General features: G+C 43.9%; 2 protein-coding genes across 2 annotated transcripts; one reads left to right on the forward strand and one right to left on the reverse strand.

Annotated features, from left to right (window-relative positions):
* The first annotated feature begins 13,145 nt into the window (after window positions 1-13,145).
* LOC124038715 (glutamate dehydrogenase, mitochondrial-like) lies at window positions 13,146-15,574 on the forward strand. Its single transcript, XM_046354798.1, has 4 exons — window positions 13,146-13,284; window positions 14,399-14,490; window positions 15,282-15,344; window positions 15,569-15,574. Exons 1-4 carry the CDS (start codon window positions 13,164-13,166, stop codon window positions 15,572-15,574), a joined length of 282 nt encoding a protein of 93 aa, XP_046210754.1. The 5' UTR covers window positions 13,146-13,163.
* Window positions 15,575-16,623: 1,049 nt separating this feature from the next.
* Window positions 16,624-19,604, reverse strand: LOC124038199 (RNA-binding protein cabeza-like). Its single transcript, XM_046353749.1, has 3 exons — window positions 19,487-19,604; window positions 18,117-18,344; window positions 16,624-16,921 (listed from the first exon to the last, which is right to left on the reverse strand). The coding sequence occupies exons 1-3, from the start codon at window positions 19,554-19,556 to the stop codon at window positions 16,803-16,805; spliced, it is 417 nt and encodes a 138-aa protein (XP_046209705.1). The 5' UTR covers window positions 19,557-19,604; the 3' UTR covers window positions 16,624-16,802.
* Between the last annotated feature and the right edge of the window lie 6,094 nt (window positions 19,605-25,698).

A 25,698-nucleotide genomic window follows, 5' to 3' on the forward strand; every position in this document is an offset into this window, starting at 1 on the left:
TATATTCTTCATAGGCTATAACCAGAGGTCTAACTGACAATGAGAGGAAGAGAAACCGCTTCAAAGCCTGACTCAGCCGAAGAGACTTTTCCCAAATGACAGCACTTGGTCTGCGGCGCTGTTGTCCTTAGATTTGTCATCACTCTCACCAGACATCTCTCCTGCAATGTCTCCCAGTGTGTCTGTCAGGTCTGAAGGATAAGCAGAGTTTAGCAGGATTGTAGAATTTATAGATAAAATGACCGGAGGTGGTGAGGCTACAGATGGAGCTCAACATGAATTATTGTCTAAACAGCAGCAGCAAAAACGGCTGCAAAGCTTAAATCAGACAATATATTTACATTTGATGCATTTGGTAGAATATATTGTTGAGCTGCATGAGGCAAATGGTGGTCACACCAGATACTTACTGGTTTTCTGATTCACATCCCTACCTTAAAAAAAAGAAATATTCAGCCACCTTGGCGTTTTTCCTATTTGTTTCATTACAACCTGCAATTTAAATGGATTTTTATTTGTATTTCATGTAATGGACATACACAAAATAGTCCAAATTGGTGAAGTGAAATTTAAAAAATTACTTGTTTCAAAAAAAATTTAAAAAATGAACAAGTGGTACGTGCATATGTATTCACCCCCTTTGCTATGAAGTCCCTAAATAAGATCTGGTGGAACCAATTACCTTAAGTCACATAATTAAAGTCCACCTGTGTGCAATATAAGTGTCACATGATCTCAGTATATATATATATATATATATATATATATATATATACACTGCTCAAAAATATAAAGGGAACACTAAAATAACACATCCTAAATCTAAATGAATGAAATATTCTTAAATACTTTTTTCTTTACATAGTTGAATGTGCTGACAAAATCACACAATAATGATCAATGGATATCAAATTTATCAACCCATGGAGGTCTGGATTTGGAGTCACACTCAATATTAAAGTGGAAAACCACACTACGGGCTGATCCAACTTTGTAATGTCCTTAAAACAAGTCAAAATGAGGCTCAGTAGAGTGTGTGGCCTCCACGTGCCTGTATGACCTCCCTACAACGCCTGGGCATGCTCCTGATGGGGTGGCGGATGGTCTCCTGAGGGATCTCCTCCCAGACCTGGACTAAAGCATCCGCCAACTCCTGGACAGTCTGTGGTGGATGGAGCAGGACATGATGTCCCAGATGTGCTCAATTGGATTCAGGTCTGGGGAACGGGCGGGCCAGTCCATAGCATCAATGCCTTCCTCTTGCAGGAACTGCTGACACACTCCAGCCACATGAGGTCTAGCATTGTCTGTCATTAGGAGGAACCCAGGGCCAACCGCACCAGCATATGGTCTCACAAGGGGTCTGAGGATCTCATCTCGGTACCTAATGGCAGTCAGGCTACCTCTGGTGAGTCTCCAGACTCTGTCACGTCTGTCACATGTGCTCAGTGTGAACCTGCTTTCATCTGTGAAGAGCACAGGGCGCCAGTGGCGAATTTGCCAATCTTGGTGTTCTCTGGCAAATGCTAAACATCCTGCACGGTGTTGGGCTGTAAGCACAACCCCCATCTGTGGACGTCGGGCCCTCATACCACCCTCACGGAGTCTGTTTCTGACCGTTTGAGCAGACACATGCACATTTGTGGCCTGCTGGAGATCATTTTGCAGGGCTCTGGCAGTGCTCCTCCTGCTCCTCCTTGCACAAAGGTGGAGGTAGCGGTCCTGCTGCTGGGTTGTTGCCCTCCTATGGCCTCCTCCACGTCTCCTGATGTACTGGCCTGTCTCCTGGTAGCTCCTGGTAGCACTACGCTGACAGACACAGCAAACCTTCTTGCCACAGCTCGCATTGATGTTCCATCCTGGATGAGCTGCACTACCTGGGCCACTTGTGTGGGTTGCAGACTCTGTCTCATGCTACCACTAGAGTGAAAGCACCGCCAGCATTCAAAAATGACCAAAACATCAGCCAGGAAGCATAGGAACTGAGAAGTGGTCTGTGGTCACCACCTGCTGAACCACTCCTTTATTGGGGGTGTCTTGCTAATTGCCTATAATTTCCACCTGTTGTCTATTCCATTTGCACAACAGCATGTGAAATTTCTTGTCAATCAGTGTTGCTTCCTAAGTGGACAGTTTGATTTCACAGAAGTGTGATTGACTTGGAGTTACATTGTGTTGTTTAAGTGTTCCCTTTATTTTTTGGAGCAGTGTATATACAGTGGGTCAAAAACGTATTTAGTCAGCCACCAATTGTGCAAGTTCTCCCACTTAAAAAGATGAGAGAGGCCTGTAATTTTCATCATAGGTACACTTCAACTATGACAGACAAAATGAGGGGGAAAAAATCCAGAAAATCACATTGTAGGATTTTTAATGAATTTATTTGCAAATTATGGTGGAAAATAAGTATTTGGTCAATAACAAAAGTATATCTCAATAGTTTGTTATATACCCTTTGTTGGCAATGACAGAGGTCAAACATTTTCTGTAAGTCTTCACAAGATTTTCACACACTGTTGCTGGTATTTTGGCCCATTCCTCCATGCTGATCTCCTCTAGAGCAGTGATGTTTTGGGGCTGTTGCTGGGTAACACAGACTTTCAACTCCCTCCAAAGATTTTCTATGGGGTTGAGATCTGGAGACTGGCTAGGCCACTCCAGGACCTTGAAATGCTTCTTACAAAGCCACTCCTCCGTTGCCCGGGCGGTGTGTTTGGGATCATTGTCACGCTGAAAGACCCAGCCACGTTTCATATGCAATGCCCTTGCTGATGGAAGGAGGTTTTCACTCAAAATCTCACGATACATGGCCCCATTCATTCTTTCCTTTACACCACATATGTCAGAGTCAAGGTTTTTTACGGCCCCTGGGATGATCTTGATTTATTATTAGAACCGGCCCGCAGACCGCAGCAAGCCGGCAGCCCGCAGATCTTTTACACGCACCAATACTACATTTCCCACAATGCAACGGTGACGCACCGAGCAGTAGGCTGCTTCATTTCAATATTTATTGGCACAGCAGTTGTCAGCATCACAGTAAAATTAACTTTCAGATACCCATCAAAAATGGCAAAACGGAAGGTGGACACTGAGAACCGGGGGTTTCAAACAAGGTGGGAGTCGGAGTATTTGTTCACGGAGGTAGCTGGAAAACCTGTGTGTCTTCTGTGTGGAGAAAGTGTGGCGGTACTGAAAGAGTATAATCTGAGACGACATTATGAAACGAAACACGCGGACAACAACAAGAATATGGACACGGAACAAAGGCTACAAAAGGCAGAGGAATTAAAACGAGGCCTCAAATCTCGACAGGCTCTGTTCAAAAAAGCCAAATCACAAGGCCAGGCTACTGTCAAGGCCAGTTTTATTTTGGCAGAAGAGATCGCTAAATCAGCCCGGCCATTTACGGAGGGGGATTTCATCAAAAACTGCATGATTAGTTTGTGACGAAGTTTGCCCAGAAAAAAGGCAACTCTTTTTAAATGTGAGTCTGAGCAGAAACACCATTGCCGAGAGAGTAGACCAGTTGTCCATCAATCTAAAAGAGCAGCTTGTGAAAAAGGGAAAATATTTCATTGCATATTCCTTGGCTGTGGATGAGAGCACCGACATTTCTGACATTGCCCAGTTGTCAATTTTCATCCGCGGAGTGGACTCCAGCCTAAGCGTGACAGAGGAGTTTTTGGCTTTACGTCCTATGCATGGCACAACTACGGGGCATGATTTGTATGAAGAGGTGTCAAGATGTGTAAATGAGATGGAGCTGCCTTGGGAAAAACTTGTGGGTTTGACAACCGACGGAGCACCTGCGATGTGTGGACACAGGAGCGGACTGGTGGCAAAGATACGGGAAAAGATGCAAGAGGAAAACGCGACAGGTGAGCTGACAGCTTATCATTGTATCATACACCAGGAAGCGTTGTGCGGTAAAGCCTTGAAAATGGAGCATGTAATGAGCATCATCACGCGCACAGTTAACTTTATCAGAGCCAAAGGTTTGAATCACCGCCAGTTCAAGGCATTTCTGACGGAGTTAGAAACGGAGCATGGTGATTTGCCTTATCACACAGAGGTGCGATGGCTAAGCCAGGGAAAGGTGCTTCAAAGATGTTTCGAGCTTCGTGAGGAGATTTGTCTGTTCTTGGACAGCAAAGGGAAAGACACAACACAACTCCGAGACGAAATGTTTCTGTGTGAAATGGCTTTTCTGTGTGACATTACGAGTCATCTGAATGCAATGAACTTGCAGCTGCAGGGTCGGTATCGTGTCATCTCTGATATGTACAGTACAGTGAAGGCATTTAAAACCAAACTGACTCTGTGGGAGACGCAGATGCGGAAAGAAAATTTGAGCCACTTTCCCAGCTGCCAGACCATGAAAGAGAAGCTCTCTACCAGTGCGTTCCCGAGCACACAGTTGGCTGATAAAATAGGTATGCTTGCCGCTGACTTTCGACGCCGATTTGCTGACTTTGAAGCACAAAAAGCAGGTTGGAACTGCTCGGTAACCCATTTGCTGTTGACGTGGAAAGCTCACCACCAAACCTCCAAATGGAGTTGATTGACCTCCAATGCAATGATGCACTGAGGGCAAAATATGCGGCAGTGGGTGCTGCGGAGTTCGCCCGTTTCCTCCCCGACACAATGCCCCAGCTGCGCATCCAGGCTGCTCAAACGTTGTCTATGTTTGGCAGCACATACCTGTGTGAACAACTGTTTTCTTTGATGAACTTGAACAAAACATCACACAGAAGTCGACTTACTGCTGAACACCTCCACTCAATTCTGATGATTTAAAAATTTTTCAATGAACATTCGAACAGTCCGGCCCTCGGCTTGTAGCTAAATGTTTTATTTGGCCCTCCGTCCATTTGACTTTGACACCCCTGCTTTACACGGATCAGTCGTCCTGGTCCCTTTGCAGAAAAACAGCCCCAAAGCATGATGTTTAAACCCCCATGCTTCACAGTAGGTATGGTGTTCTTTGGATGCAACTCAGCATTCTTTGTCCTCCAAACACGACGAGTTGAGTTTTTACCAAAAAGTTATATTTTGTTTTAATCTGACCATATGACATTCTTCCAATCTTCTTCTGGATCATCCAAATGCTCGCCAGCAAACTTCAGATGGGCCTGGACATGTACTGGCTTAAGCAGGGGGACACGTCTGTCACTGCAGGATTTTTTTCTGGTGTCCTTTGACAGCTCTTTGGTCTTGGCCATAGTGAAGTTTGGAGTGTGACTGTTTGAGGTTGTGGACAGGTGTCTTTTATACTGATAACAAGTTCAAACAGGTGCCATTAATACAGGTAACGAGTGGAGGACAGAGGAGACTCTTAAAGAAGAAGTTACAGAGAGCCAGAAATCTTGCTTGTTTGTAGGTGACCAAATACTTATTTTCCACCATAATTTGCAAATAAATTCATAAAAAATACTACAATGTGATTTTCTGGATATTTGTTTCCTCATTTTGTCTGTCATAGTTAAAGTGTACCTATGATGAAAATTACAGGCCTCTCTCATCTTTTTAAGTGGGAGAACTTGCACAATTGGTGGCTGACTAAATATTTTTTTGCCCCACTGTATATATTCACACCCTTTGCTATGAAACCCCTAAATAAGATCTGGTGCAACCAAACACCTTAGAAGTCACATAATTATTTCAATAAAGTCCACCTGCGTGCAATATAAGTGTCACATGATCTCAGTGTATATATATATATATTGTACAGTTATCTTAGCTAGCTGAATTGCTAGCAGAATTGTTTACTTGTTGCTAAGCAGTTGCTAGGGACTCTCCTGGAAGAAGCTAGCTAGCTTACAAAGAATAACAACAAAAAATATCTAGTTAACAGAAGAAAGGAAGACAAAATAAGGACAAAAGAAGGACAGAAGAAAAAGGAAAAGAAAGAGGACAACAAAGTGAAACAGTCAGCACTTCTATTGCAACTTCGTATTTCGTCGTCCTAACGTAGTCTACACTGCTATCTGCCCAGCAGCTAGCCAGCTAGCAAACGTCCACCGTCTACCGAATAGCAGCACTGTAGAAACTATTACACTCAACTGAACGACTTGATTAGTGTAGTGTTAGCTAGCAACATAGTTGTCTTTGCTGTCTTCGTATCCAAGATAATTGTGTAGTTTAGAGCGTGTAGTCTTAGAGTGATTATCTTAATTTACCGAGGTTAGCTAGCCAGCTATTTGTCGTCCTTAACGTAGGAGACACTGCTAGCTAGCCAACAGCTAGCCAACGTCTACTGAATAGAACTTCCGCACTCAACAACCCGGTCGCATTCCGCTTCGCTCCACAGGTAGTATCACATTTTTCATTTCATTTCTTTACAGCACAACGGTTTGATTTGTTTGATCGTAGCTAGCTACATAGCTAGCTACATAGCCGTCTGTGTATCAAAGATAATTGTGTAGTCTAGAGCGATTTTCTAGGTTAGCTAGCCAGCTATTGTCGTTCTTTTAACGCAACGTAACGTAATCAACACTGCTAGCTAGCCAGCTAGCCCCGAATAGCAGCACTGTAGAAACTATTACACTCAACGGAACGACTTGATTAGTGTAGTGTCAACAACGCAGCCACTGCCAGCTAGCCTACAAAGTCAACAACACAGCCACTGCCAGCTAGCCTACTTCAGCAGTACTGTATCGTTTTAATCATTTTAGTCAATAAGATTCTTGCTACGTAAGCTTAACTTTCTGAACATTCGAGACGTGTAGTCCACTTGTCATTCCAATCTCCTTGCATTAGCGTAGCCTCTTCTGTAGCCTGTCAACTATGTGTCTGTCTATCCCTGTTCTCTCCTCTCTGCACAGACCATACAAACGCTCCACACCGCGTGGCCGCTGCCACCCTAATCTGGTGGTCCCAGAGCGCACGACCCATGTGGAGTTCCAGGTCTCCGGTAGCCTCTGGAACTGCCGATCTGCGGCCAACAAGGCAGAATTCATCTCAGCCTATGCCTCCCTCCAGTCCCTCGACTTCTTGGCACTGACAGAAACATGGATCACCACAGATAACACTGCTACTCCTACTGCTCTCTCTTCGTCCGCCCACGTGTTCTCGCACACCCCGAGAGCTTCTGGTCAGCGGGGTGGTGGCATCGGGATCCTTATCTCTCCCAAGTGGTCATTCTCTCTTTCTCCCCTTACCCATCTGTCTATCGCCTCCTTTGAATTTCATGCTGTCACAGTTACCAGCCCTTTCAAGCTTAACATCCTTATCATTTATCGCCCTCCAGGTCCCCTCGGAGAGTTCATCAATGAGCTTGATGCATTGATAAGCTCCTTTCCTGAGGACGGCTCACCTCTCACAGTTCTGGGCGACTTTAACCTCCCCACGTCTACCTTTGACTCATTCCTCTCTGCCTCCTTCTTTCCACTCCTCTCCTCTTTTGACCTCACCCTCTCACCTTCCCCCCCTACTCACAAGGCAGGCAATACGCTCGACCTCATCTTTACTAGATGCTGTTCTTCCACTAACCTCATTGCAACTCCCCTCCAAGTCTCCGACCACTACCTTGTATCCTTTTCCCTCTCGCTCTCATCCAACACTTCCCACACTGCCCCTACTCGGATGGTATCGCGCCGTCCCAACCTTCGCTCTCTCTCCCCCGCTACTCTCTCCTCTTCCATACTATCATCTCTTCCCTCTGCTCTAACCTTCTCCAACCTATCTCCTGATTCTGCCTCCTCAACCTTCCTCTCCTCCCTTTCTGCATCCTTTGACTCTCTATGTCCCCTATCTTCCAGGCCGGCTCGGTCCTCCCCTCCCGCTCCGTGGCTTGACGACTCATTGCGAGCTCACAGAACAGGGCTCCGGGCAGCCGAGCGGAAATGGAGGAAAACTCGCCTCCCTGCGGACCTGGCATCCTTTCACTCCCTCCTCTCTACATTTTCCTCCTCTGTCTCTGCTGCTAAAGCCACTTTCTACCACTCTAAATTTCAAGCATCTGCCTCTAACCCTAGGAAGCTCTTTGCCACCTTCTCCTCCCTCCTGAATCCTCCTCCCCCCCCCCCCCTCCCTCTCTGCAGATGACTTCGTCAACCATTTTGAAAAGAAGGTCGACGACATCCGATCCTCGTTTGCTAAGTCAAACGACACCGCTGGTTCTGCTCACACTGCCCTACCCTGTGCTCTGACCTCTTTCTCCCCTCTCTCTCCAGATGAAATCTCGCGTCTTGTGACGGCCGGCCGCCCAACAACCTGCCCGCTCGACCCTATCCCCTCCTCTCTTCTCCAGACCATTTCCGGAGACCTTCTCCCTTACCTCACCTCGCTCATCAACTTATCCCTGACCGCTGGCTACGTCCCTTCCGTCTTCAAGAGAGCGAGAGTTGCACCCCTTCTGAAAAAACCTACACTCGATCCCTCCGATGTTAACAACTACAGACCAGTATCCCTTCTTTCTTTTCTCTCCAAAACTCTTGAACGTGCCGTCCTTGGTCAGCTCTCCCGCTATCTCTCTCAGAATGACCTTCTTGATCCAAATCAGTCAGGTTTCAAGACTAGTCATTCAACTGAGACTGCTCTTCTCTGTATCACGGAGGCGCTCCGCACCGCTAAAGCTAACTCTCTCTCCTCTGCTCTCATCCTTCTAGACCTATCGGCTGCCTTCGATACTGTGAACCATCAGATCCTCCTCTCCACCCTCTCCGAGTTGGGCATCTCCGGCGCGGCCCACGCTTGGATTGCGTCCTACCTGACAGGTCGCTCCTACCAGGTGGCGTGGCGAGAATCTGTCTCCTCACCACGCGCTCTCACCACTGGTGTAACCTCACATGGTCTCTCCTATCATTGCTATGCAGACGACACACAATTAATCTTCTCCTTTCCCCCTTCTGATGACCAGGTGGCGAATCGCATCTCTGCATGTCTGGCAGACATATCAGTGTGGATGACGGATCACCACCTCAAGCTGAACTTCGGCAAGACGGAGCTGCTCTTCCTCCCGGGGAAGGACTGCCCGTTCCATGATCTCGCCATCACGGTTGACAACTCCATTGTGTCCTCCTCCCAGAGCGCTAAGAACCTTGGCGTGATCCTGGACAACACCCTGTCGTTCTCAACTAACATCAAGGCGGTGGCCCGTTCCTGTAGGTTCATGCTCTACAACATCCGCAGAGTACGACCCTGCCTCACACAGGAAGCGGCGCAGGTCCTAATCCAGGCACTTGTCATCTCCCGTCTGGATTACTGCAACTCGCTGTTGGCTGGGCTCCCTGCCTGTGCCATTAAACCCCTACAACTCATCCAGAACGCCGCAGCCCGTCTAGTGTTCAACCTTCCCAAGTTCTCTCACGTCACCCCACTCCTCCGCTCTCTCCACTGGCTTCCAGTTGAAGCTCGCATCCGCTACAAGACCATGGTGCTTGCCTACGGAGCTGTGAGGGGAACGGCACCTCAGTACCTCCAGGCTCTGATCAGGCCCTACACCCAAATAAGGGCACTGCGTTCATCCACCTCTGGCCTGCTCGCCTCCCTACCACTGAGGAAGTACAGTTCCCGCTCAGCCCAGTCAAAACTGTTCACTGCTCTGGCTCCCCAATGGTGGAACAAACTCCCTCACGACGCCAGGACAGCGGAGTCAATCACCACCTTCCGGAGACACCTGAAACCCCATCTCTTTAAGGAATACTTAGGATAGGATAAAGTAATCCTTCTCACCCTCCCTCCCTCCCCTTAAAATATTTAGATGCACTATTGTAAAGTGGCTGTTCCACTGGATGTCATAAGGTGAATGCACCAATTTGTAAGTCGCTCTGGATAAGAGCGTCTGCTAAATGACTTAAATGTAAATGTATATATATATATATACCTGTTCTGAAAGGCCCCAGAGTCTGCAACACCATTAAGCAAGGGGCACCACCAAGCAAGCAGCACCATGAAGACCAATGAGCTCTCCAAACAGGTCAGGGACAACGTTGTGGAGAAGTACAGATCAGGGTTGGGTTATAATAAATATCAGAAACTTTTAACATCCCACGGACCACCATTAAATCCATTATTAAGAAATGGAAAGAATATGGCACCACAACAAACCTTCCAAGATAGGGCTGCCCACCAAAACTCACGGAACAGGCAAGGAGTCCATTAATCAGAGAGGCAACAATGAGACCAAAGATAACGCTGAAGGAGCTGCAAAGCTCCACAACAGAGAATAGCTGTCCATAGGACCACTTTAAGCCGTACTCTCCATAGAGCTAGACTTTACGGAAGAGTGGCCAGAAAAAAAGCTATTTCTTTTAGAAAAAAATAAGAAAACACGTGTTTGCCAAAAGGCATTTGGGAGACTCCCCAAACATATGGAAGAAGGTACTCTGGTCAGATGAGACGAAAATTGAGCTTTTTGGCCATCAAGGAAAACGTTATGTATGGTGCAAACCCAACAGCTCTCATCACCCCGAGAATATCATCCCCACAGTGAAGCGTGGTGGTGGCATAATTATGCTGTGTGGATGTTTTTCATCGGCGGGGACTGGAAAACTGGTCAGAATTGAAGTAATGATGGATGGTGCTAAAAACAGAGAAATTCTTGAAACCTGTTTCAGTCTTCCAGAGATTTGAGACTGGGACAGGGGTTCACCTTCCAGCAGGACAATGACCATAAGCATACTGCTAAAGCAACACTTGGGTGGTTTAAGGGGAAACATTTAAATGTCTTCTTGGAATGGCCTAATCAAATCCCAGACCTCAATCCAATTGAGAATCTGTGGTATGACTTAAAGATTACTGTACACCAGCAGAACCCATCCAACTTGAAGGTGCTGGAGCAGTTTTGCCTTCAAGAATGGACAAAAATCCCAGTGGCTAGATGTGCCAAGCTTATAGAGACATACCCCAAGAGACTTGCAGCTGTAATTGCTGCAAAAGGTGACTCTACAAAGTATTGACTTTGGGGGAGGAGGGGGGGTGAATAGTTATGCACGCTCAAGTTTTCTGTTTTTTAGTGTTGTTTCTTGTTTGTTTCACAATTAAAAAATGTTTTGCATCTTCAAAGTGGTAGGCATGTTTTGTAAATCAAATGATACAAACCCACCCAAAATCTAGTTTAATTCCAGGTTGTAAGGCAACCAAATAGGAAAAATGCCAAGGGGGTGAATACTTTCACAAGCCACTGTATCTGTGACCAGCATATCTGTATTCCCTGTCATGTGAAATCCATAGATTAGGTCATAGTTCATTCATTGAAATGGACTGATTCTGAGTAAACTCAACAGTAATCCTATTAGTCAACTTCCAATCAGATAGCAGACCTACAGAATGTTTTCACAACAGAACCTACTGCTTCACAGAGATGTGAGAAAATTGGGAATGGCAAGAGCAACGCGGAGAATGCTGAATTCTTGAGAAGACAAACCCTCTTACTTAGAGTTGATAAGAGTCCCTTCAGGGGCTGGCCCGCCCTACACCTGTAGCAGGTTCCATTAGATTCTGTTGGTCCTGGAGACATAGATATTTTTAGAGTCGGTTTCACAGACCAACAGAAAAATAGCCTGGAAGTAGGCCAGATTCTGACTTGTTAAATCTACATGAAGACTGGGATTTCAGGAACATTGAGTTGGATTGCATACCTCTGGGTTCCAGAGTCTGACTCTACTTCTTTGATTGGAGATTAATCATAGGCCAGGGATATTTTAAGACAATGCATACAATAACAATTATCATACATTTAGTTTAGAAAGCAATTTAGTGCAGATAGATGCTTCATCTGTCTCTGTGTTACTTACTCTTTGACTTCACAGCTCTTGATTGCCTGTACAGTCGTGGCCAAAAGTTTTGAGAATGACACAAATATTAATTTTCACAGTCTGCTGCCTCAGTTTAGATGATGGCAATTTGCAAATTCTCCAAAATGTTATGAAGAGTGATCAGATGAATTGCAATTAATTGCAAAGTCCCTCTATGCCATACAAATGAATGGAATCCCATCATTGCTTTGCACAAAAAGGGCTTCACAGGCAAGGATATTGCTGCCAGTAAGATTGCACCTAAACCAACCATTTATCGGATCATCAAGAACTTCAAGAAGAGCGGTTCAATTGTTGTGAAGATGGCTTCAGGGAACCCAAGAAAGTCGAGCAAGCGCCATGACCGTCTCCTAAATTTGATTCAGCTGCGGGATCGGGGCACCACCAGTACAGAGCTTGCTCAGGAATGGCAGCAGGCAGGTGTGAGTGCATCTACACGCACAGTGAGGTGAAGACTTTTGGAGGATGGGCTGGTGTCAAGAAGGGCAACAAAGAAGCCACATCTCTCCAGGAAAAACATCAGGGACAGACTGATATTCTGCAAAAGGTACAGGGATTGGACTTAGGAATGGGGTAGTCATTTGCTCTGATGAATCCCCTTTCCGATTGTTTGGGGCATCCGGAAAAAAGCTTGTCCGGAGAAGACAAGTTGAGCGCTACCATCAGTCCTGTGTCATGCCAACAGTAAAGCATCCTGAGACCATTCATGTGTGGGGTTGCTTCTCAGCCAAGGGAGTGGGCTCACTCACAATTTTGCCTAAGAACACAACCATGAATAAAGAATGTTACCAACACATCCTCCGAGAGCAACTTCTCCCAACCATCCAGGAACAGTTTGGTGACGAACAATACCTTTTCCGGCATGATGTAGCACCTTGCCATAAGGCAAAAGTGATAACTAAGTGGCTCGGGGAACAAAACATCGATATTTTGGGTCCATGGCCAGGAAACTCCCCAGACCTTAATCCCATTGAGAACGTGTGGTCAATCCTCAAGAGGCGGGTGGACAAACAAAAACTCACAAACTCTGACCAACTACAAGCATTGATTATGCAAGAATGGGCTGCCATCAGTCAGGGTGTGGCCCAGAAGTTAATTGACAGCATGCCAGGGCGGATTACAGAGTTCTTGAAAAAGAAGGGTCAACACTGCAAATATTAACTCTTTGCATCAACTTCATGTAATTGTCAATAAAATCCTTTGACATTTATGAAAAGCTTGTAATTATACTTCAGTATCCCATAGTAACATCTGACAAAAATATCTAAAGACACTGAAGCAGCAGACTTTGTGGAAATGTATATTTGTGTCATTCTCAAAACTTTTGGCCACGACTGTATGTTACATTAAGCTGTAATGTTGGTGTCTGTAAACATTCAACATCTCTTATTTATTTAGGACATGTACCTGAATGCTGGTGGAGTGACTGTCTCCTACTTTGAGTGGCTGAAGAACCTGAACCATGTCAGCTACGGTAGACTGACCTTCAAGTACGAGAGGGACTCCAACTACCACCTGCTCAGTAAGTCTGACATTTCTCTACCTGTAGCAAAGCACTCGCTCCTACTAAGTTCAGCCTGCTCTCTGTTATGTCACAAAGATGGATGTTGTTGATATTGTATTATACTAAAGTGTAAATCTTTAATTACTTCCCCGTGTCAACGGGGAGATTTGTTAGAATGGGAATGAGAACTATTAGAAATGTCAAACCCAAGGCTGATTAAACACAGTGTTGTTGTTTTTTTTTACAGCTGTGATTCATGTTGCACATAAAAAATGTATTGGACTGCAGAGTAGGCACACACACACACACACACACACACACACACACACACACACACACACACACACACACACACACACACACACACACACACACACACACACACACACACACACACACACACACACACACACACACACACACACACACACACACACACACACACACACACACACACACACACACACACACACACACACACACACACACACACACACACACACACACAGCACACAGAGTACAGCACACAGAGTACAGCCCCTCCTCCGTGCCTGGTGAGCGAGAACATTATTGTCAGTCACTTTATGTAGGGTTTCCAGGAAGAGGTGGATGCTGACTGTCTGCAGGCCTTGTCTAACACTCACCCTCTTTCTCTCTTCCCGGTCTATCAGCAGCATCAATGAGGCAGTCTGATATTGTGCACATGCATTTTCACACAAAAGCCCCTCAGAACATGTATGTAGATTCGGTTTTCAGTACATTGCAGTGGAGGATTGAGCTGGGGTTAAGCTTGTCGCTGAGTGGGATGGTTTCTGAATATTTCAGAAGCTGAAGCCATTCCCTAGTCTCATGAGAGTGGCAAGACTGGGCAGTGTTGGAGACATGGAAAAGAGCTCAGAATAGGTACGGCTGTGAATTGCCAAACCCATAAAGTTTTTGTAGAAAGAGAACATTTATACCAGATTATTAATGCAGGTGAACTAACTATAAAATGACCTAAAAGTGAATATGTATGAGCTGTATCCTTCATGATGGTTCAATGAGGATTTAGTCAGATTCATATCCATATTCACTACAACATAATATACATCATCTAGTCATATACATATGAACTGTCTGTGGTCTCCCTCAGTGTCCGTCCAGGAGAGTCTGGAGAGGAAGTTTGGGAAGCACGGAGGAGCCATCCCTGTGGTCCCTACCTCTGAGTTCCAGGCCAGGATCGCTGTGAGTACAACCCTCCCCACACTGGCCTTTCTATGATCCTGGATTACTCTCCCTTCAATCAAACAATATTTTATTAAGATATGATATACAAAAGTATGTGGACATCCGTTCAAATGAGTGGATTTGGCTATTTCGGTCACACTCGTTGATGGTAGGTGTATAAAGTTGAGCACACAACCATGCAATCTCCATAGACAAGCATTGGCTGTAGAATGGCCTTACTGGAGAGCTCTGTAACTTTCAACGTGGCACCTTTCCAACAATTCAGTTGGTCAAAATTCTGCCCTGCTAGAGCTGCCCAGGTCAACTGTATGTGCTGTTACTGTGATGTGGAAACGTCCAGGAGCAACCGGCTCAACCGCAAAGAGGTAACCCACACAAGCTCACAGAACAGGGCTGCTGAAGTGCGTAGAGCGTATAAATCGTCTGTCCTTGGTTGCAACACTCTACATGGCCAAAATGTAGCACTACATGACCAAGAGTATATGGACACCTGCTGGTCAAACATATCATTCCAGAATCATGGCGGTGAGCTCTACATCACTCCAGCCGATGCTTGGCATTGCGCATGGTGCCCTTCGGCTTGTGTGCGGCTGCTCGGCCATGGAAAACCATTTCATGAATCTCCCGACAAACAGCTTTTGTGCTGACGTTGCTTCCAGATGCAGTTTGGAACTCTGTATATCACAGTTAAGCTGCATTTCTCCAGAGATGAGTATGGGTTTAGTTTAGTGGGCTAAATGTGAGCTCTGAGCCCTATTTTCAATGTATTTTTCTCTGTTTGATTCCAGGGAGCTTCAGAGAAGGACATTGTGCACTCAGGACTGGCCTACACCATGGAGAGGTCTGCCAGGGTAAGAGGCTGATTGCTTAAATATGATTATCTGGGCTAAATGGTTCCTCACAGGTCCAGGGACAGGGGTTTTATTCAAAGGAAATGCTGTGTTAATCCAACACAAGGTCCTGAGGCATCCCATTACTCCTGTTCAGGGAAATGAAGTCTTGAAAGTTGAAGTCATGCTTCAACGGTCCAGTGACAAGCTCCATTTCTGTTTTACACATCTCATTACCCAAACAGCACTAAGCTCATATTGCCTTTTCACTGCTATCTTGCCACCTTTTTTTTCGTTCCTCATTCAAGCTCATAAAATAAATCGCTCTCGAACATGGTACACACACACGCACACACCCACATCCACACCCACATCCTCTCTCACCGGTTTGCTGTGCGTGCGAGCAGTGGTAACTGGGGCAGCCAGGGCTTTGTTAGTCTCTCATCATTGCTAAGGCCCAGCACTGATGCCAGAGAGAGCAGAGATAAGATGAAGATTCTGACCGTTACCCTGCTCCCCTTACCATTAACACACTATCTATCCCACAAACACTGATGACTTTAATGTCACGTCTGACTGAGGATCCAGCCTTTGTGGAATTTCAGCATCTGTTATGGATCTACAGACAGATTTGAGTAAGTTAGTCAATATAATAGAATGTAGAGCATATCAGAAACACACTTAAAGCCTTAATTGCACCGGTTTCTCCTGTGGTGAAATGGAGCAAATGTTTACCTAAATGGAGAAAGTTTTCTTACCTACACCAGAATGTTCTTTCTATTTAAAGTCTCCCAATAAGACTTCAGTGCGTTTATAAAGCAGTGCACAATGTGTGCTTCTACACTATTCAAGATTATATCATAAAATACATTTGTTACAAATACAGACTTATTACATGTTTGTAAGTAGGTTGGCACAACACTAAAACGCTGAATTCCAGAAGATTGTTCTGTTCACCATTTCGATGCCTTTGTTCTAAACCTGAACGCTTTGTCTTGCCTCAGAATTGGACCCATATCAGAATGGTTTCTGTGCTGAAGGCTACTGGAAGGGGAGATGGGAGGGAATATGTGAGAACGGCCTTGATTGACTGCTTTGGGATTCTATGTAAGAGAATTTGTACTGCCTTTTTGTTGATACAGAATTAAACTTTCAAATGCTCAATTGTTTTTATTTAATGTATTCATTGATTCAAACCAGAAACCATGATTCCCCATGAGGAATATTTTGTATATCAATAGCTAGGTTTTGGTTGTGTAATCCCCACTAACTATTTCATCCAACATTAGCCTACTCAACAGACTTTTGAAATAAACATTTTTATTTATTTTTCAAATATAATACATAACATTAACATTACACAATGTAGCATAGTGATAATAATAGATTATGATGATGGTAAAATAATATATTCTTCATAGGCTATAACCAGAGGTCTAACTGACAATGAGAGGAAGAGAAACCGCTTCAAAGTCTGACTCAGCCGAAGAGACTTTTCCCAAATGACAGCACTTGGTCTGCGGCGCTGTTGTCCTTAGATTTGTCATCACTCTCACCAGACATCTCTCCTGCGATGTCTCCCAGTGTGTCTGTCAGGTCTGAAGGATAAGCAGAGTTTAGCAGGATTGTAGAATTTATAAATAAACATGACCATAGGTTGCAAGGCTACAGATGGAGCTCAACATGAATTATTGTCTAAACAGCAGCAGCAAAAACAGCTGCAAAGCTTAAATCAGACAATATATTTACATTTGAGTCATGTAGTAGAATATCTTATGCAGAGCGATTTAGCTAGGTGACACAACCATATATCACTCTCTCCATCCAATTGGCAACAGATTTTCATGCTGAACATTCTAAAATCTGCATTAAAACAATAGGCCTATGCACATTTTCCCTTCCAGAAATGTATTTCCATCAAATTGACCTGTTGCGGATAAAAGCCTGCGTTTGACAGTGCACATAAAAGTGCACATAAAAGGTTGGAGACAGGTTTTCAGACGTTTTCGGCCGTCCTCCCTGACCAATGATATGTATTAAACCTAGATGACAGGCAGGGGGTGCTGTTTGCAAGCTTCATCGCAGCCATTTTGTACTCCTCCATTGTAAAAATAAATTTAAAAAAGCTATACTTTGGAGCTTTTTTGAAAAGACACCCTAATGCAGACTCTTAAATTATATTATGTGAACTAAACATAAACATGTTATATAAAAACGTTCCATTTTTAGAGAGTACTAATGTTATTGTCCCCACTACAACAAATGCATACTTAAATACATGTCATTTTGTCACTTTTCTGAAATACTGTATGGCGGATTGTGGCTTCAAAGCCTCTCATTGGTGACAGTAACATAATCAATCCAGGGTTTATACACACAGTTGGTCCTGACATTAGGGGGAAGTGTTTTCAACGATTTGGGTGCCAGGTCAGAGAAGGGTTTTGACAGGGTTTTGTTTAGAAGGGATACAGCTTTTTTCTAGATGGACTTTTCGTGGCCTAAAGATAAGGGTTTTTCTAGATGGACTTTTCGTGGCCTAAAGATAAGGGTTTTTCTAGATGGACTTTTCGTGGCCTAAAGATAAGGGTTTTTCTAAATTGACTATAAATAGCCTTAAGCAAGCATGGGGCAGTTCCCCTTGCTTCATGTGGAGAATATACAGGAAATACAACATACTAAGGCACACCTGAATAGGATGCATGAGGTTTGTACTTCATAATACTATGTCATTTGTACATGATTGTACTATGTAATGTAGGGTATTTATTTATTACCAAATGTAAGTTGATTTACCTCTGTTACCTCCTCCGGCCCCACCTGCTCCAGTACTTGACTCTTCTTTCTCATCCTTGCCAGAGAACAGACTTCCGAAGCCGCCTCCCTCTTTGTCTTTGCCCTTGTCGTCATCCTTTGATCCTCCAAACAATCCTCCAATACCCCCACTGCTGCCCCCGCTGGACTCCTCCTTCTTTGAATCATCCCCTCCAAGCATGCTCTTCACCTTTTCCTTGGCGACTTTAGCTGCGAAACATCACCAAGTGAACTGTTTAGAAATCTGACCAGAAACATATATGATGCATGAAACTAAAATGTGATTATTGTTATTATTATTATTATTATTGTTGTTGTAATGACACCCTTCTACTGTATTTTCAAGTTTAATCAACTGTGTGATGTCGTATTTTAAGATATTTCAGAGACAGCAACAGTCTACGATATAAAATACATCTGTGGTTTTATTTATTTGGTCGCAGATGCCACATTCACGATGACCTTCTATGGGTGTAGCTTTACATAGTGGACTGGCAGCATTGTCAGACAACATTACAAGCAAACATTTCTTCGGCCTACATGTTGTTGACATCTCGGTAATTACACTGTGATGCAGCTAGTTTCAATAATATGCACATTTAACAAACAGGACATGCATATTGGAACATAATTGTGGCCTAGCTTCCAGTACATTACTAAAAGACAAATGCCATGTATTGCATTTTGTATTCTTCCCGTCATGAGCTGTCCAGAAATGACATGGTTAATAAGCACAAGTTGAGGCTGATGCCGAGGTTCCAGTTGCCAGTCAAATCCAGAAGGATTCATCTCACTTTCTCTGTAACATCTAATTAGAGTAAATGAGAAACTGTGAAAACAGAGGATCAGATTGATTCAAAGCGTGCTGACATGCTTACAAAGAGTTTAGAGGAGAGATGGTCGGATCATTATTTACTGCAGCTGAAAGAGGAATGTCATTGAGCTGAGTTTACACGCTGATCTGAGCGCAGAGGCCAAGGCAATGGAAAAAATGACAAAAACAAGTCAGGTCTGTCCAAGCCTAGCAACCGCCCTTAAATGCCAAGGTTTGTATGACAGAGGCCCAACTTATACCAAAGGATGCTGAGTTTTAAAAGTAAACGTCAGTTTGTGTGTGTTTATGTGTAAAAGTGTATATCTAGAGGAAAGTGAAATGAATCTATGTTTAATCATTTCCAGCTGCTACCAGCCTCACTCCAGCCTATGCAAAGTAGGACAGTGGAACGCTCCGCAGAAATGAATCACACGGAACAAAAGTCAAACAAACCAGTTCCAGCTGTGCGTCACTCCCTTCTCCTCACTCAACCCCATCTCCTCCCCCCTTTCCCGCATCCCCACCCCCCAATGCTCACCTGCCGTATCCACTGCCTGGTCCACATATTTGTCAGCCGAGTCACCCAAAATGCCTGAGAGGAAAGACATGTCTCTGAAGAGTATGAGTCTGAGTCTGAGAGAGTATGTCGGAGTAGTATGTGGGGGCGGAGGAGGGCATGGAGTCTTATAGAGGTTGGCACTCTCAGTCCCTAAGCCTCCGCCTCTCATAGCTCTACCGATTGGCCAGAGAGTTCAGGATATGGCAAGAGGGTGTAACTCAGGACGGTAGGAAGGGGAAGGGAGGGGGGCTGGCTTGCTTTTGAGAGTGAATTCCATGACTGCTTGCCTTTCCCCCCGAATAAAAGCTTCTTTGTAGAGCTCGGTAGCTACAACACAGCACAGGAGTGAGTAGCCTGTGAATGTGTGTGTTGGGGAGGCTGGCTCTTGGAAACTGTGAAAGGAAAGTTTGGCACGCTGCCCTGTCTCCACCCTCAGTAGGAATGCTTGAAATGACCATAATGATACTCTCTGGCACAGACGAAGAGATGAAAGGGGCCTAGATGCAGTAGCCAAAATACAAGTCTGCCCATTGGAGCAGAGCTCTGTTTTGAGTCTGTCTTCAAAGTTCACCATGAAGAGTGGTGGGAAAAACAAGAAACTGTCCATCTGCCATCATTCGTGTGATTGGTTCAACATTCCACTGGCTCATGAGTAACAGAAAAATACTGCATCCACGAGACCTATGCTCGCAATGAACAATGTAACAAAGTAAGAAATCAATCGGCCATGAGACTACTTACCTCTCATCAATATTTGATGATGCATTGTTGTGGATTCTATTTCTGTGGTTGTGCCATATGACTCATCATTTTGCAATGTACTAATATCTGAGTTTGCATGGGATCTGAGGTGGGATGGTGCATTCACAATTTCCTTTATTTTTTTTATTTTTTTATCTCAGACATGCTTATCCTGACTTTATCTATAATTGTATAAGAGTGCCTTCTTTTTGAGTAGATGTAGACCTACACTGTACACATAATACAAGACAGTTAGACAGGAAGGGGGATTCGACACCAGTGGGAGCAGAACATATTTTGGATATCTCAGATTGTTCTGGCAATTCTCACATATGATAGTAAATTGTCAAATACGGAGTATGTCTAGATACTGAAACACCATTTCCACATTCATTTATTCAATGACTATGAATATCTCTAAACTACCCTTCTTGACTATTTTTAGATATTTCCTAGTTCCGACTAGCACATGAATGCAACATAAGTCTCAAAAGCCAGACCCTAGACAACACAGTGACTAAAGTTTGGTTTCAATGATAGACCCTCTTGGCATAAAGGAGCGATGTCACTGCCTACGTCGATAAGGGAAAATGAATCATCACGAGGTATGTCTGCCAAATCACGAGGCAGACATGCCAGAACATTGCGATTCAAAACACAGGTTTGCAGGCAAAATCTTTGCAGTGGTTTTAGTTAAGGAAGTTGTTGCAAACTAGCCATTTGCCAAAAGCACTCCATAACAATAACCTCAATGATCTGCATCTTGCTAGCTATATTACATTTTTTTACCTTTATTTAACTAGGCAAGTCAGTTAAGAACAAATTCTTATTTTCAATGACAGCCTAGGAAGAGTGGGTTAACTTCCTGTTCAGGGGAAGAATGACAGATTTGGCACACTGCACACGTTGTACCTTGTCAGCTTGGGGGTTTGAACTTGCAACCCTTCGGTTACTAGTCCAACGCTCTAACCACTAGGCTACCCTGCCACCCCTAGCTACTACACTGAACAAAAATATAAATGCAACATGCAACAATTTCAATCATTTTACCAATCACAAGGAAATCAGTCAATTGAAATCAATTCATTAGGCGCTAATCTATGGATTTCACGACTGAGAAAACAGATACGCATCTGTTGGTCACAGATTCCTTTAAAAAAAGCTAGGGGTGTGAATCAGAAAACCAGTCAGGATCTGGTGTGACCACCATCTCCTTCGCATAGAGTTAATCAGGCTGTTGATTGTGGCCTGTTGTCCCACTCCCGTTTTAAGGATGCGCAAAGATGCTGGATATTGGTGGGAACTGGCATCCCAAACATGCTCAATGGGTGACTAGTCTGGTGAGTAGGCCATGGAAGAACTGAGCCATTTTCAGCTTCTAGGAATTCTGTACAGATCATTACGACATGGGACAGTGTATTATCATGCTGAAATATGAGGTGATGGCGGGGCGGATGAATGGCACGACAATGGGCCTCCGGATCTCGTCACGGTATCTCTGTGCATTCAAATTGCCATCAATAAAATGCAATTGTATTTGTTGTCCGTAGCTAAGGCCTGGCCATACCCTAACCCCAGCGCCACCACGGGGTACTCTGCTCACAACGTTGACATCAGCAAACGTCTCGCTCAAACGAAGCCATACACGCTTTCTACCGTCTGCCCTGTACTGTTGAAGCTGGGATTCATGTGAGAAGAGCTAACTTCTCCAGCGTTCCAGTATCCATTGAAGGTGAGAATTTGCCCATAGAAGTTAGTTGTGAAGCCGAACTGCAGTCAGGTCAAGACCCTGGTGAGGACGACGAACACGCAGATGAGCTTCCCTGAGACAGTTTCTGCAGAGATTGTTGTGCAAGCCTACAGTTTCATCAGCTTTATGGGTGGTGGTCTCAGACGATCCTGCAGGTGAAGAAGCCGGATGTGGAGGTCCTGTGCTGACATGGTTACACGTGGTCTGCGGTTGTGACGCCGGTTGGACATACTGCCAAATTCTCTAAAATGACGTTGGAGTCGGCTTATGGTAGAGAAATGAACATAGTATAGAACAAGAAGGCCCGCACACCGTTAAAGCTCCCAATTCACCGCTTTATTGGCAACGTTTCAATCCGAAACAAGAAATGAACATACCCTTTTCTGGCAACAACTGTGGTGGACATTCCTGCAGTCAAATTAAATCTAAATCAAATCAAAATGTATTTGTCAGATGCGCGAAATACAACAAATGCAGACCTTACTGTGAAATGCTAACTTACAAGCCTTTAACCAACAGCGCAGTTCAAGAATAGTTAAGATATTTACCAAATAAACTAAAGTAAAAAATAATAACAATGACCAGGCTATATACACGGGGTACCGGAACCGAGTCAGCGTGCGGTGGTACAGGTTAGTTGAGGTCATTTGTACATGTAGGTAGGGGTCAAGTGATATTAAACAGCGAGTAGCAGCAGTGTACAAAACAAATGGGGGGGGGGGTGTCAATGTAAATAGTCCGGTGGCCATTTGATTAATTGTTCAGCAGTCTTATGGATTGATGTTAGAAACTGTTAAGGAGCCTTTTGTTCCTAGACTTGGCGCTCCGGTATCGCTTGCCGTGCAGTAGCAGAGAAAACAGTCTATGACTTGGGTGACTGGAGTCTCTGACAATTTTATGGGCTTTCCTCTGACACCGCCTATTATATAGGTCCTGGATGGCAGGAAGCTTGGCCCCAGTAATGTGCTGGGCCGCACGCATTACCCTCTGTAGCGCCTTGCGGTCAGATGCCGAGCAGTTGCCATACCAGGCAGTGACGCAACCGGTTAGGATGCTCTCGATGTTGCAGCTGTAGACAACTTTTCATTCTTCTGTGGGGGAAAAGGTTTTGTCGTGCCCTCTTCACGACTGTCTTGGTGTGTTTGGATTATGATAGTTTGTTGGTGATGTGGACAACAAGGAAGTTGAAACTCTCGACCTGCTCCGCTACAGCCTTGTCGATTTTAATGGGGGCCTGTTCGGCCCGCCTTTTCCTGTCGTCCACGATCAGGTCCTTTGTAATTGCATGCCAATTGCACGCTTCCTCAAAACATGAGACATCTGTGGCATTGTGTTGTGTCATTTATTGTCCCCAGCACAAGGTGCACCTGTGTAATGATTATGCTGTTTCATCAGCCTATTGATATGCTATACCTGTCAGGTGGATTGATTATCTTCGCAAAGGAGAAATGCAAATTCAGAGGGATTTGTTGCCAAAATTTCAGAGAAATAAGCTTTTGTGCGTACCGAATGGAACATTTCTGGATTTTATTTCACCTCATGAAACATGGGACCAACACTTTACATGTTTCATTTATATTTTTGTTCAGTGTTTTTTGCATTTTATTCAAGAGGGGAAAGTAGTAACATAGACAGTGACATAGTTTTTCTATGCCAAAAGAGACCATGATTGAAACCTGTCCCTAGTCCCTGTGTTGCTTAGGGTCGAGTTTTTGAGAATATTTACCAGTCACTGTGTTGGTGGTGCTCATAATATGTGATGTATATATATATGTATATTGTTCCAAACAATATAATTGAACAAAATAAAAGTACTTTGAGATATTCATATTTTTTATGTTGAATACATTTAGGTGAAAAATTGTTTTTCAGAATCAAGACATACTTTATATTTCAGAGCAGGAGTATAATGACACCAAGATGTTGTCTGTTTCATGTACGGTTCACAGATCAAAGGGTCTTATAGGATGCATGTATGGGCCTAAAATGGCCACTTTCATCATGCTTTTCTCAAAAATGGTTTGTGATACAAATGTAAAAAGGATTTCAAACATCCTTCTCCCAATGAAATTTATATGTGAGAATTGCCAGAACAATCTGAGGTACCAAAAATATTTTCCGCTCCTGCTAGTGTGGAATCGACCCCATTAAACTCATGTTATTGTTTGGTGATGTAGGACGGCTGTGTATCTATTTGGCCCTGATGAATATTTGATAGTAGGGAGCAGATGGACCTGGGCACAGGGAGAATGAATAGGAGGGTGAGTGCTGTGTTGTACATTAGGTCCTGAATGTGTCATCTCAACTGCTGTTGTGCTCTCATCATGCCGGAGGTTCAGATTGGCGGTGTCGGTATCATCAGATGCACCGCCTGGTAATCTTAGTGCAGTGGTGCTAAGTAATACCTTAAAGTACTACTTAAGTGTTTTTTGGGGGTATTTGTACTTTACTTTACTATTTCTATTTTTGACTACTTTTGCTTTTACTAAACGATATTCCTAAAGAAAATACTGTACTTTTTACTCCATACGTTTTCCCTGACAACCCAAAATGGTCAAATTCACGCACTTATCAAGAGAACACGTGGTCATCCCTACTACCCATGTTCTGGCGGAATCACTAAACACAAACGCATCTTTTGTAAATAATGTCTGAGTGTTGGGAGTGTGTACGATGTTTATATCGTAACACTAGATATTTTAACATTAAAGTTAAGAAACTGCTTGTCTCAACCTTGATTCAGTGTCATTTTGATTATGCCTGCTCTGCTTGGTATAGAGGGCTATCGAAAAAGCAGAAAAAGATCATGCAGGTTATGCAAAATATTGTTAGCAGGAATATGCTGAATGTCCCCCCTAGGACCCACATAGGGGTACAGGAGTTCCGGGAGGTGGGCTTGTTGCCTTTGGAGTCCAGAGTGGAGTGGACCAACTTAAACTTAATCATATGTTTGACAACTTAAGTGATCATGCCCTAGGTTACATGAAAAACCACATTGATATGGTCTATAACCAACACAGTCACAATACCAGAGCTAGTGTTTTTCCATACAGGCATTTGTCTATGGAATAGACTTCCCTTGGAGATCAAGCAAATAAAATAGCTTTAAAAAGCAGGCAAAGGTTTTAATTTGGATAAGGTTGTCTAAGGGAAACCACTCCTCTGCCCCTTGTGCCCCCTACTGCTGGTCAGGTGTATTTATTTAAAGGATCGGTATGATGTGAAATGAATATGGTTGATTTTTAAGTTTAGGGAGAAGTGCAGTGAATAGTGTCACTTTTTAGCATGTCAGTATAAATACATGTATTTATGGTTGTTTGTCATTTTGTCTTGTGTTTTAATCATTATGTGTTGTTGTTTTTATTAATAGCTTTTTAAGTGATATCCTCTGGGTCCACATTGTCCATTTGGTGAACGCAGTCTTTGTGAACGCAGTCTTTGTTGCAGAGTTTAATTGGTGTTTGTTGTTTCCGGCTGAGCTGGTCCAAACACTGAAACAATGAATAATATGCATAGCATAACAAGCATAAACATGTCCGAAGACGAATTGTTATAACCAGGTTGAAGGACGGGGCAATGTCTCCATAGCAACTTGATTCAGGATCGGGTTTTGCAACAAACCTGCAAAGTACATAAATTACCAAATTGCCTCATGGGTGGAATGTTATTAATATGTTTAACAGTTACGTAAAAATCTTTT

Source organism: Oncorhynchus gorbuscha, linkage group LG06 (assembly GCF_021184085.1).
Source record: "Oncorhynchus gorbuscha isolate QuinsamMale2020 ecotype Even-year linkage group LG06, OgorEven_v1.0, whole genome shotgun sequence".
NCBI lineage: Eukaryota > Metazoa > Chordata > Actinopteri > Salmoniformes > Salmonidae > Oncorhynchus > Oncorhynchus gorbuscha.

Bases quoted from the DNA above. Each gene is read 5' to 3' on its own strand.
- LOC124038199 (XM_046353749.1), bottom strand. From the start codon at position 19,556: ATGTCTTTCCTCTCAGGCATTTTGGGTGACTCGGCTGACAAATATGTG. The intron at 18,345-19,486 runs GTGAGCATTGGG...GATGTTTCGCAG, and splicing joins CCAGGCAGTGGATACGGCAG to CTAAAGTCGCCAAGGAAAAG. The intron at 16,922-18,116 runs GTAAATCAACTT...CTTATCCTTCAG, and splicing joins GGCCGGAGGAGGTAACAGAG to ACCTGACAGACACACTGGGA.
- LOC124038715 (XM_046354798.1), top strand. From the start codon at position 13,164: ATGTACCTGAATGCTGGTGGAGTGACTGTCTCCTACTTTGAGTGGCTG. The intron at 13,285-14,398 runs GTAAGTCTGACA...GGTCTCCCTCAG, and splicing joins CTCCAACTACCACCTGCTCA to TGTCCGTCCAGGAGAGTCTG. The intron at 14,491-15,281 runs GTGAGTACAACC...GTTTGATTCCAG, and splicing joins AGTTCCAGGCCAGGATCGCT to GGAGCTTCAGAGAAGGACAT.